The sequence below is a fragment of the Abramis brama genome (genome assembly GCF_963993115.1).
Source record: "Abramis brama genome assembly, chromosome: 4".
Taxonomy (NCBI): domain Eukaryota; kingdom Metazoa; phylum Chordata; class Actinopteri; order Cypriniformes; family Leuciscidae; genus Abramis; species Abramis brama.
Window position 1 is genome coordinate 57,842,576 of NC_139966.1, and position 13,799 is coordinate 57,856,374.

The 13,799-nt window shown below is 38.9% G+C and overlaps 1 protein-coding gene across 2 annotated transcripts in view; it reads left to right on the plus strand.

Annotated features, from left to right (window-relative positions):
• Positions 1–13,799, plus strand: part of rtcb (RNA 2',3'-cyclic phosphate and 5'-OH ligase) — a 15,820-nt gene continuing 2,021 nt past the window's right edge. For both annotated transcript variants that reach the window (XR_014605728.1, XM_084111000.1), the window contains exons 1-11: positions 1–191; positions 365–443; positions 844–911; positions 1,436–1,535; positions 1,807–1,963; positions 7,912–8,068; positions 8,892–9,051; positions 9,774–9,949; positions 11,315–11,503; positions 12,108–12,218; positions 12,943–13,062. Coding sequence is in view for 1 of the 2 variants with exons in the window: in XM_084111000.1 (XP_083967126.1) it covers positions 99–191; positions 365–443; positions 844–911; positions 1,436–1,535; positions 1,807–1,963; positions 7,912–8,068; positions 8,892–9,051; positions 9,774–9,949; positions 11,315–11,503; positions 12,108–12,218; positions 12,943–13,062 (1,410 nt within the window). In the remaining variant the exon portion in view is untranslated. The remainder of the gene's footprint in view (positions 192–364; positions 444–843; positions 912–1,435; positions 1,536–1,806; positions 1,964–7,911; positions 8,069–8,891; positions 9,052–9,773; positions 9,950–11,314; positions 11,504–12,107; positions 12,219–12,942; positions 13,063–13,799) is intronic.

Here is a 13,799-nt window from a genome sequence, read left to right on the forward strand (position 1 = left end):
GCCGCGACAGTCCATATAAAAGCCAACAGAAGAAGAAGTGAAGAGCCGGAGAAGCGTGTGAGGAGTGTCAAAAGTGCGTTCATTAAATTCATTTTAAAATGAGTCGCACGTATAACGATGAGCTTCAGTATCTGGATAAAGTCCACAAAAACTGCTGGCGCATTAAGAAGGGCTTCGTGCCTAATATGCAGGTAAATCACGTGTCAGAAACGCAAACGTGTAACGTTACACTTATGAATGATTCAATGACGCATATAGAGAATCTCATCATTACATCAATAACAAACTTAGCAGTACTCAGTACTTTACAGTACAGCACTTTGTGTCTGATTGAATTAAATGTTGAATGATGTGTGATCCTCAGGTGGAGGGTATTTTCTATGTCAATGATCCACTGGAGAAGCTGATGTTTGAGGAGCTGAGGAACGCCTGTCGCGGTGGAGGTGACGTCACGATGCTTTACTGAGCCATTTGTACAAACAACATTATAACAGTAGTGTGAAGAAGTTAATTTACGTAGTCCTTTTTGCCCTAAATCAAAGTTTGTAACATGGTGATTCATCTCAAAGCTGATTGGCTTAGAAATTAAATACTTCAGGAACTCAATCAAACACGCCTGTCAATCATAGTCATAAAACACACCTTGTGCACAGACTCAAGGTTCATTAACATTATGTGTGGGGTAAATTATCCCAGAAATGGTTATGAAGTACAAAATTCATGATAATAATGACATAACACATTAAAGCATTGTTTTAGCCAACAGAAATTATAATTGCTCATTTGAATAGAACATATAAAATGTCAGTATTAGTGAGAGATACTCTTGATCTGTTTTCACAGGGTTTGGTGGTTTCTTGCCTGCTATGAAGCAAATCGGAAACGTTGCCGCCCTGCCGGGAATCGTACATGTGAGTTAAATTGGCAGGATTTATCATCACACCTTGCTTTCAGCAAAAAATATACATAAACATCTCTTACATTTCAGATTTGTCAAAGTAGCGCAGAAACTCGAGATTGTCAAAATAAAAGTCCCTAGCACAACAAATATAAATTGACAATTTCTAATTTTGAAGTTTTACAACTTATTTGTCAAACAATCAATCAATAACTATAATTTATAAATATCTACTATATAAAGCTACTACTTGGACTTTCAAAAGGTGTTTAACTGTCGTAGGTCAATTGTATTAATTACCAAAATGGGGGTGTATTTGAACAGATGGGTCGTTGACCAACAACATGGATGTTTTTTACTTAACATCTTAAAGTTTAACATCAGATTAAAATTTAGGTGCATAAGTGAAAAGTATACATTTTAGTTTTTTCCCCCATCATTTTAGATAATATAATTTAGCAGTGCTTTATCAGCTCAGTCTGTTCCCTGCTCCATATATCGCTGCTCACGGTTTCCTGGTTCACATCTGTTCTGCAGCGGTCTATCGGCTTACCCGACGTCCACTCCGGATACGGGTTTGCCATCGGAAACATGGCTGCGTTTGACATGTCAAACCCGGATGCTGTGGTCTCTCCCGGTACGTAATGGATCCGCCTCATCCTTATTCAAATTCAATTTTACATACACAAATCTAAATATCTGAAAGTAAAACTTAAGTTCTGTGTATTTCACTGAGTTTCTTTCTTATAGAAATGCCCTTAAAATGATGAAAAGTAAAAATGCAAAAAAACTTTTTTCTACAATAGAAGAATATGACTATGAATATGATTTTCTACAAGGTTTGACATGAACTTTCTGCATTTAACTGACTCAAGGTGTGTGTGTGTGTGTGTGTGTGTTCTGTGCAGGTGGAGTGGGGTTTGACATTAACTGTGGCGTGCGACTCCTGCGAACGAACCTGGATGAGTGCGACGTGCAGCCGGTGAAGGAGCAGCTGGCCCAGTCCATGTTTGACCACATTCCCGTCGGAGTCGGATCCAAGGGCGTCATTCCGATGGGTGCAAAGTAAACACTATCATTCCCATTACACTAGCTCAGGCCCGGTTCTAGAACCAAATCACTGAGGGAGCTTCTGAATATAGTGAGGGTGCTGCTTACATAATCGTAGGAAATAGCTCATCATCAGTCTGAAACATAGTATCTCAAAATTGGGGATGTTGTATACAACAATACTACTGTAATTGCTGTTATGTTAAACAATATACGATCTGGCAGTAAATTATAGAATAGCATGTAAACAAGCAGCAATCTTCACTTTGCAAAACATTAAAACATGCCACACATAGCCTACTGTTGTAAAGTTTTCTTTGTTCGAAGCAGAGACCAGTGAGACAGTCGGGATCGCGTTCAACAGAAGTTATTCTTTATTGAGAACTCCTCTGTACGCGGCTGTAGAAACTTCCAACATGATCTAACTCTAATACAGTATGCATTGTAGTTATATACATTCCAAGGGGGAGGGATTACATAGAGGTGGAGACTCTGAACAAAGCATGTAAATGAGTATACAGGTTAAGGAACCCCCCCCCAGACCGGCAGTCTCAATCCAATCAGCATAACCACTCAAATGATCCAATCAGCCTGACGGTATCACCCATATCTTCACATGATCACAGAGACAAAAGCACAGCTGTACATTGAGCTTACTGGGCAGGAAATGCATAAGGGCAAAGGGTGAGGGTGAGAGTCTCAGGAATTGACTCATTTAGAGAACAAAGGAAAACCAGGTCGGGCAGGAATATCTTGCTGTAAACTCAGTAATCACTTTCTCAGTTTATATACTAACTAAATTAAACATTTAATAAAAATGTAATCCAACACTTCCCCCTTTGAGAGTTCTAATAACTCTCACAAAAATACAAATTTATACACTATAAAGTTCATTCTTGTAACTGGTGTAAGTTACAGGCACATATAACTTGCTCTGTGTTGTTCATCTGTAATTGCATGCTGACACAGAAACAAAACATGCAATTTAGGGTCCGTGAATTTCTCTGCGTTGTGTATTTTTCATTTTCTTTTGTGATAGTTCGTTCAGCAGTGGGTCTGGTTGTCTTCTTGAGGTTGGGGCTTCATACGCAGATGAGACGGTCGTTGCATATGGATCTCGGAAAAGAACATCAAGTTTTATCTGCACACTGTAAGACAGAAAACAGAAAAACAGAGAGCAGTATTTCTTCAAAACACTACGGTTGTAGCAGTTTAAACACTATGGTTCTATCGTTTTCAGAGTCTACTGTTGTCGTTTCATTCTTTCCCTATTTCTTAATTGATTTGACACCTATGGACCAGTGAGGTAAGGATGGACTAAATGGGGAAAGGCCTATGAGGTTGTCTTCACCCTGGATTGGCCCCCGACGCCTGTTGCGTCAGTTCTTTCCAGGGCCCTCACTGAACCGTGTCCTATTCTGTCCCTGTGTTGTGTACACACTGTACAGTGTGTGAGAAAATTGGCACATTTTCATTCTCCAGTGAAACATCAGTCTTAATAGACATCATATAGAGCATGGAGGTCTGACTGGAATATTTCTGTGGTATAATATTTTAAGGCTGTGAGTTTTCTGAATGTCCCCCAAACAAAGGCTGTGACAGTCACTAAGTCTTTCATCTTTGTTGTGAGTTACTGGGGAGATTAAGCAATCACAGCCTAAATGGTTAACATCTTATCAAGTTGCCCCACGAGTTTAATGACGAGGGGAGGGGCTGCTTTAAAGTAGCAAACAAATGTAGTAAGAGCTGCATAACATTGTTAACTTGTCTTAAGTTATTTTTGTTTTTTCTACATTCTTTTCCAAAATGTCCGTGCTTGCCACAGTAAGAACAACTGGCTTCTCTAGGACTTTTGCGTTTCTTTGGCTTCTCTGAGTTGACCTTAATGGATGCTGCTGCAATTCTTACTCTCTCTTTGACATCAGAATTTCTTTCCCAAATAGCTAAACTTTCTAGGTTACTTCTGAGAGTTCTTTTAGCCCACGTAATATCTAGGAATGGCAAGGCTGTTCTGTACTCAGCTACAAGACCATCTGCCCAAATTCGGATTAGAGCTCCTTTGTCAGCTAACACACTTTCGGAATCATCCACTATTCCACTGTACACTGCAGCTACCTGACAGAACCTCTCAGTATATTCACTCACAGTTTCTTCTTTCTCTTGTACACAGCTAGTAACTCTCGACCAATCGATTTTGGGTCCTAAGATATTCTTTAGGATTTTCAAAACACCTTCTCTCAATTCATCTTTTCTGGCATTTTGAAACTCAGAATTGTTTACAGCACTTTCAAAATCATTGAATTCTGACTCAGTCAAGATCTGTGATATTAGCTGAGTGACTTCAGCTAGAGACATATCGTAGAGCCGCATCTTTTTGGACAACTCTCTCCTAAACTCAGAAAAATTTCTTTGCACTGATGGCAAACTTTCAGCAATTCTCTCAATATCTTTAGGACATAAAGATGTTTTGACTGCTTGTGGCTGCAATATGGGGGTTGCAAATGAAACTGTATCAACACCTTTTCCCTGAGGCTTTTGTCTAGCTACGCACACTTCAACTGCATTTACATCTGCATTGACATTGTCCTCTGTACTATCAAAAGACTGTAAATCAGGATAGCTTTCATCTGACTGTTGGTTTTCTGAGTCACATTTGGTTGAGGCCTTGAGGCCCACCGTTTTCGTGAAACAGGACACTTGAGTAAGCAATTTTTTGTTCTGTTCTTTCAAATTATCTATACAACGAGCTTGTTCTTGTACAATGGATAAACTAAATTCTCTGTGACAGAAGATAATGCCTTTGACACTGTTCTTGCGAATACTTTCTCCTAGTACCTTCTTACAATCTTCGATTGACCAAACTTTGACTGGATCAATGCCAAATTTCTTTGTTAAATTCAATCTGACTTCCTCAGTCACGATTGAGTCCATGTGCTCTGATAACAAAGACTTGAATTCACTATCTGTCCAAAAAGGTGTAATCTGTCTAGTACTTTTCCTAAACATTTTGTGAATTTCTGTTACCACAAACAAACACTAAAACTTCTCTCTACTGTCTACAATAGAGGGTACACTTGTTAACACAGCTTAACTATTGTTAACTTAGAGCCTCCAAATTACCACACTTAACTTCCCTGCTGACAAGAACAGAGGATCAACAGAAATAACTAGCACGTAAAGCTAATTCTTCTCTGCCTAAAGCAAAGGATACCAACTATTAGCACTTGATGCTAACTTTCTCTAGCTTACAGATAGGTCTTCTCATACAAGAGCATACACATAATATTAACATGTAATTGTTAATCTTCCCTGTCAACAACAGAGGATCAATTTCATCTCTAAAAGAAAACTTTTTAGAGGCTTATCTTTAGTTATCCAAACTCTACAGCTGTTTGTTAACTACTTCTCTGAACGGCGCAGAGGAAAACATTTACTGGTCTGCATTGGTTCTTTTTAATGGAGTGAAACTCACCGAGTCTTTCATTTGTAGAGAAAGATTCTGTCTGGAACTCAGTCAGCTTTGTTGAGATCTTTGAGCTTGAAGTTTCAAGATTCTGTCTGGAACTCAGTCAGCTTTGTTGAGATCTTTGAGCTTGAAGTTTCAAGATTCAGTCTGGGACTCAGTCAGCTTTGTTGAGATCTTTGAGCTTGAAGTTTTCAATCTGGAGGAAGCTGGAAAGATTCAGTCTGGCAATCTTTGTCAAATCTTTTGTTGAGCTTTAAGTTTCAAGATTCAGTTCATTGAGCTTAAAATTCTTTGAGTTTCCTTCTCCATCCGGGTCACGGCACCATCTGTTGTAAAGTTTTCTTTGTTCGAAGCAGAGACCAGTGAGACAGTCGGGATCGCGTTCAACAGAAGTTATTCTTTATTGAGAACTCCTCTGTACGCGGCTGTAGAAACTTCCAACATGATCTAACTCTAATACAGTATGCATTGTAGTTATATACATTCCAAGGGGGAGGGATTACATAGAGGTGGAGACTCTGAACAAAGCATGTAAATGAGTATACAGGTTAAGGAACCCCCCCCCAGACCGGCAGTCTCAATCCAATCAGCATAACCACTCAAATGATCCAATCAGCCTGACGGTATCACCCATATCTTCACATGATCACAGAGACAAAAGCACAGCTGTACATTGAGCTTACTGGGCAGGAAATGCATAAGGGCAAAGGGTGAGGGTGAGAGTCTCAGGAATTGACTCATTTAGAGAACAAAGGAAAACCAGGTCGGGCAGGAATATCTTGCTGTAAACTCAGTAATCACTTTCTCAGTTTATATACTAACTAAATTAAACATTTAATAAAAATGTAATCCAACACTACTTACACTGTGGTGATACCCTTGTTGTAACCGGCTTCAACTTAAATTGAACGCTCCTAGAATGGCCAAAAGTCACTGCCTTACACACGTCTCTCTCCATGACGGTGAGAGACACATTTTTACATAACAAGGCAGAAAATGTACCAAGAACATCCAACCTAACTTGAACATAAACACACGTAACTTTACTAACACAAACCCCAACCATATTGCTGTAATAACGCATAAATCAACTCCCAACAAACAATTACCCATAATGCACTAGCGCTGAATGCCGGGTCTGTACAATATGACAACACATCAACACCCAATCAGTCATTCATTGTTAGCGTTATGCATAAACATATTGATAAAGCACTGCTGCAGTAACGTTATTACACCAAGGTATTGCTGCTATATTCTTTATGACAACTCCAATAACAACGACAAGCAGTTCAAAACAATTGACAGCAAAAGACCAAGAAGCTGCGCTAGCTTAACGTTACACAACACACATAACGTTACCTAAAGCCCCGTCTCAGAAAGTCAGCTAACAAAATTTCTATGCGGGAAGCACGCACGCAAGCAAAGTGGGCAATTAAAGAGACAGCTTCACCTTTTGCGTATCGCGATCACGAAAGGACAACTACAATGCATTAAACATGAAAGCATAATTTATTTAATATATATATATATATATATTTGTTTAATTTTATTAATTTATTTATTTTGTGTAGGCTATCCTATTATAGGCAAGAGTGTGAAATCCGTCTGTGTTTTATTTTCGGCAAAATCTCGTTTATGTGTGCTATTAATAATTTTTCATCTGAGGGTGCTTTCACTTTTATTTGAGGGTGCTTAGCACCCTCAAGCACCCCCGTAGAACCGGGCCTGCACTAGCTTTCGTCTTTAGCTCGTTTATTTGTTCTGAACTTGGCAATCCAAATGTTTAATGCATTAAATAAAATGGGGTATAAATTAGGGATGCATGATATATATCGGCCACCATGTCGATATCGGCGGATATATGTTCATTTTCAATGTTATCGTAATCGTCCCGATAAGAAAATTTGTCCGATATATACATTAAAGACAAAAAAAAGTCCATTATTTCCCTAGCTGAGACGCTTCAGATGCCACTGTTCAACATGATGGTTTTGAATTGCTTGAAATATGATTGGAATCTAAAAGGAAAATACAGTGAAGTGCAACGTGTGCTAATGTGTTACTTTTCTGATACTCAAACATGAACTTTTTCAGTCGCATGTCATTCACTACCATTCAGGTCTGTCATATCAGCTACATAAAATTATAATGAGAACTTAGTTATAATTGTGTGCTTGGGACATGGATTTTGTTTTTGTAATCAGGCTCTCAAAAATTATATCAGTGCTTCATGTCTAGATAAATCAGAAAAAGATTTTTCAAGTGAAACTCACAAAATGCAGAAGTTTGATCTGTAGTTTTTATAAAAGTCCTGGAGCTGTTAAAATTCCACCGGATGATGCAAAAAGATGCGTTTATGCTGTTAGATTAAAAAAAGAAAGAAAAAGTTAAACAGATTACAAATTCAAATAGTATATAAATAATACTAAAATAAGTGTCTCATACTCAGGACATGTAAAACTAGCTCTAAGTGTGTGTGTGTGTGTGTGTGTAGAGATCTGGAGGAGGCTCTAGAGATGGGAGTTGACTGGTCGCTGAGGGAGGGATACGCCTGGGCCGAGGATAAGGAACATTGTGAGGAATACGGCCGAATGCTGCAGGCCGATCCCAACAAAGTCTCGTCCAAAGCCAAGAAGAGAGGACTGCCACAGGTACACACACACTTACAAAAACTGCAGCGTGCTTGTGTGTTTTAGGGTTGTCTAGAGTAGCGATGCACTGAAATTGACAAACGGAAATATTTGGCCAAAAAAAAGAAATTGAAACCGTTTTGGAGGGCAGAAGTCATTGACAGAAACATCATGTGATCGATCGATCAGGTTTCGGCTGCGGAGAGACGGCTTGTTAAACAATGTCACCAGGGTTTGAAATGAACACCCGGGTAAAAATCAACAGTGGCGGGAAACGCTGTCAAATCACGAGCCAATTTGACGTGTTACTTGTGTTTACTCACTTTGCTGGGAAGTTCGTGTAAGACAAATCTGCACAGATACTCGTGAGTCATCATGATCTATTAAATACAGCGTATTGCACAGAATCTGCTCATATCTGGCTTACTTGAACACACACTCGTCACTACACAACAAATAACGGCACGCTTGTTCATTTGCATTGAAGCTAGTAGAAGTTCTGAATGGCCGGTAACTTAAATTTAGTTGCCAAATTGGCCGGTGAGTGAAAAAGTGAATTTCCTGAATGTCATGTAACGTTTCATTTACTTCAGGAGAGCCAATCTAGGTCTATAAACTAGAAAAGAATAACAATATAAAACATTCATTATATTTTTACTTAACCTGTTGTCTTTAATGTACGTTTGAATACATCTAAAAGTTATTACAACTGCACCATTTTAAATGTTTATATTTCAACTACGAGTTGGAGTAGAAACGTCATTAAGAAGTTGATATAAAATCTGCCTAAATGAAGACTGGGTGCAGCACGAGTATAAGGTCTTGTTCTCTTGCTGTGGTGTAGTTGGGGACGCTGGGTGCAGGAAATCACTACGCCGAGATTCAGGTGGTGGACGAGATCTATAATGATTACGCCGCGAAGAAGATGGGCATCGACCACAAGGGGCAGGTGTGTGTGATGATCCACAGCGGCAGTCGAGGCCTCGGCCACCAGGTGGCGACAGGTGAGCATCAACTGATCTGTGACTGAATTCAAAGAGGCTGTATAATGCTCTCTCACATACTCTCTCATTTTCAGGCTCTACTAGAGCAGGTTTTCCTGCTTGAATGTTGATTATTCTCCTCATATTCTCCATTGTTGCGGCTCCTCTCTTCCCAGTCTGTCAGTAACGCTCTGTTTACTTCCTGTCTCTATGAAGCCCCTCCTTCTGAAAAGCACACTGTGCTCTGATTGGTCGGCTGGAGCAGTGTGTTGTGATTGGTTGAGCGCTTCGAGTGTGTTTGGGAAATGTCCCACCCCTTAACCATAACCGCCAGTTTAACACACTACTAACTAACTCAACCAAGCCCCACCCCTTTATTTCCCACCCTTCTATTGGTGGATCTCATGTGAGTGACAGGTTGCCCCGCCCTCGTCATCAGAGAAGAGTCGCTGCAAGAGGGAGTGGAAGTTATTTTGGTCAAGAGTTTGAGGCACATGAATAAAAAAAAACACTGAGTCTGAAATTTTTGCACGTTAAAATATAAATAAGACCTTGCGTTGTCAATCACGTTTACACAATACCTCCGAAACTTCACCCGTCCTAAAAATAATTTGGATTGGGTTTGATTTTCTGTGTTTTCGTAGCAAGCATTTTGAGGTGTTTTGACAATTCAGAGCCACCGAATGATGAATACGAAAAAACGCGAAGGCCCTTAACGCAGTAATTATGTTTGTAACGTTTAGATGCTCTGGTTGCCATGGAGAAGGCGATGAAGCGAGATCAGATCGTGGTGAACGACCGTCAGCTGGCCTGCGCTCGCATCTCGTCTCCCGAGGGTCAGGACTATCTGAAGGGCATGGCGGCCGCCGGGAACTACGCCTGGGTCAACCGATCCTCCATGACCTTCCTCACCCGACAGGTCAGAAGAACACGTCTTAACGGTGCAGTGTGTGGTTTTTAGCGGCATCTAGTGGTGAGGTTACAAATTGCAACCGACAGAAGTTACGGCGGCGACAGGAAGTGATGTCGTCGTCTGAGACAGCAGAGAATAGCCAGTTCAGCAATGAGGTTTCTTTATAAAGATAAATGAAGAAATTAGGTTTACTTGAGTATTCAGTAATTAATTATTCTTTGCACGAAGAACAACAGTGAAGAAACGCGCTCTGTAGTTTGTCCATTTAGGGCTCCTGTAGAAACAGTGGTGCAAAATTGCTATTTCAATGTAAGGAGACCCGCGGTGTGTGTAGAGAGAAATGGCTCATTATAAGCTAATGAAAACATAACGGTTCATTAAGTAAAGTCTTTATACACCACTGAAAACATAGTTATGTATATGATATTGCATTTGTCAACAGATCCTCCTAAATATTACACACTGCACCTTTAAAGGGATGGTTCACACAGAAAATTAAATTGTCATTTACTCCCTCAGGTCGTCATCTTCGAAACGCATGAAGATATTTTTAATGAAATCTGAGAGATTTCTGTCCCTGAAAGTCTATTCACCCAGAACTCTTGAAACGTTCATACATGGAAAATGTTTGAGTTCTCCATGTATGTTTGTTGATCGAAGTTTATGTGAATAAAAGCCTAAATTCAGTCTCTTCATCATATAAAGCGATTGGCTCTCTTTTAAAATTTGGACTAAACCACTAAATTCATATGGATTAGTTTAACTCTCGCTTTATGAACTTATAGAAGCATAATTTGTTTAAAGTCCCCCTGTAGTCAATCATTTTATCCCTAAAACTCATCTTTGATCACATTTAAACGTTTTTTCCTTAAACATTCTTCATGCCTTAAAATATCTTGAATGTAACTCGACACCCTTACCTAATTTAGTATGCGCAGTTCTATGAATATGCAAATGAGCCCCGCCTCCACTCACTCACTCAGCTCAGAGATCCACTGGTTGACGATCACACGTTGATCTGATTGGTTACAAGGTAGTTTGTGACGTCAGAAACACCAGCGATTTCAAAGCGTGTTTTTGAGACTGTCTTTGGTTCACTGCAGTTTTAAGGAGGAAATACTCAGCAATGGAGTCGACTTATGAATTTACACATGCTTTGTCTTAAAGCATATTAAAAACAACACAGACACATAAACAACATTAAAAGCTGGATTTTCTCCACAGGGGGGCTTTAACTTTTGGTAGTGTTACTATTGCATTGTGGGATACAGTGTGCTCTAATTGCATACAGGACATCAGCATAATGTGCCGTTCTGAAGCACGTGTCGCAGGTTTTGCTGTTGAACGTGTCCGTACTGACCTTCACTGCAGGCGTTCTCTAAAGTCTTCACCACGACACCCGACGACCTGGACATGCACGTCATCTACGACGTCTCGCACAACATCGCCAAGGTGGAAGAGCACATGGTGGACGGCAAACAGAAGACGCTTCTCGTGCACCGGAAGGGCTCGACACGGGCGTTTCCACCACACCATCCGCTCATACCCGTCGACTATCAGGTGACTGAGCAAACCTTCATCCAGACTCCTTCAGCATTTCTCACATTATCAGTTTATTCGCTATAGTTTAGAAAATGGTAATAAAATATGAGCAGAACTCAGTTGATATTTGACTGGTTTTGTCCGTCCTTCTGTTAGACTGTCTCACACATGAATTATGTTGAATATCTGTCAGCTGTTAAATTTAACTACACAATTAGATAATACCAGTTTAGCTCAACCAATCACCAAGCAATGCTTCATTGTGTTCAGTCTGTGTGTAAAAAGAGCATTAGCAATTAAAGAAAAAACACTTCAGCAAAACATAATTACAACAATCATTTTTGTTCCAAATTTTTATAATATTTACTGCTAGTCACTGCATGAAGAATTTTTGGGCATAATATGTCAGTTTACTTTATTTTGCTCTCCTCACTTACATAAATTAACTATAGTGTCCTGATCACACTAGTAAAAAATATCAAAAATTATATTTGGTGTTGGAATCATTTTTGGTTTGACTATGAACCAAATCAAAAAAGAAATCAAAATTAACTTTTTTTTTTTCATTTCTTCTTACTTGTGAATGTGCAAGACCTTCCTAATGTTTTCTCCTGTCCTCCAGCTGACGGGCCAGCCGGTTCTGATCGGGGGAACCATGGGCACCTGCAGTTACGTGCTGACGGGCACAGAGCAGGGCATGACCGAGACGTTCGGCACCACGTGTCACGGAGCGGTGAGTGACCCGAGGAGTGTGTAGCAGCGATTCTAACACTAGCTTACATGTCAAGTCACAATATAGACTATATTTTATAAATGTCATAATCATTTGTTAACAAACAAGTATTCAATCCTTCAATGAGCTCATTGTTTCTGCATTCAATTATTACATTGTTTAAATTAATACATTTTTAGCTAACTGTGATTTTTGTATATATACACATTTCTGAAATACATAGTTAGCTCTGATAACAGACACTCTAAACTGTAATATGGACTCATGCACTTTCTGTAAAGCTGCTTTGAAATGGTGTATTGTGAAAAGCGCTGTACAAATAAACGTGAATTGAATGGTTTCACAGCAGCTTTACAGTGATAACAGGAGATTACAGTAACAGAGATTGTTTGGCAGCTCTAGAATAAAGTTATTGTCCAGATAAAATTAGTTTTGATTGATTCACCTCCGTCGCAAAGATCATTAGTTATTAACTTAGCGGCCAGTAAACAGTAAACAGAAACTTTTAATGTGTTCTGGCCGTTCATTTACACGAGAACAGTGTTTGAGGCTCGAGAACGCTAACTTTGAAATGGGTTCCAATGTGCAAGTTTTGAAAAACATGAATCTGAGAAATGGTGACGGCGTGCACATGCATATTATGTGTTAATATTATTATATATTAATATATAAGTCTATAGGTGTGCGCATTTGAATGTCTGATGTGTGTTTGTGAACGCTGTAGGGTCGAGCTCTATCCAGAGCCAAATCCAGACGCAACATCGACTTCCAGGACGTTCTGGATAAACTGGCAGACATGGGCATCGCCATCAGAGTCGCGTCACCAAAGCTGGTGATGGAGGAGGTGAGACCAGTCCACTCTGGTTGCAAATTTTATGTTTTTTATTTATTTATTATTTAAATTAAGGATCCAAAACCACAGAAAAAAAAGTATATTTTATTAAATTATACTTTGTTTTTCCGCCATGTCAGCAACAAGGCTATTTTCATAGCAAAAACAGAAACTATTCATACGATTAAAAAAAAACAACTAAACTATATAAGACATTTCAGGTTATTACAAGATAGATATTCTAATACATTCAGGTGAAACTTTTTTTAAATGCATCGGTTGCATTATATTTAATTAAAAATACTTATTTTATTTAATTATACCACAAAATGGCCACATTATTATTTTGTTTTGTTTAACTGTTAACTATCACTTATTAGTCGATTTCTAAGTCTGCTCCAAAGAGCAGAAACAGTTATTTCTTTTTTAGATTTGTATGATAGTTTTATTTTCTTTTTTTAAAAATCACAATAAAATGCATTGAATAATTAAATATTCAATTATATTTTAAGTTGCTTTGTGACCTCATTTTAACTGTTAAGCTTGTAGAATAGCGTTAAATCAGCAGTTTGCTTTTTATATTTGAAGAAACTATTTATATTTTCAATAATCATCCCTAGAATAAAACGCATTGAATACATTTATGCTATTATATTCAACTTGTTTTGTGACCTAAATGGGAACAAATGTATTTATCTTTGTAATTCCAGTTTTGTTTAACTGTTAAGCTTAAGTTAGTAGACCCGGGA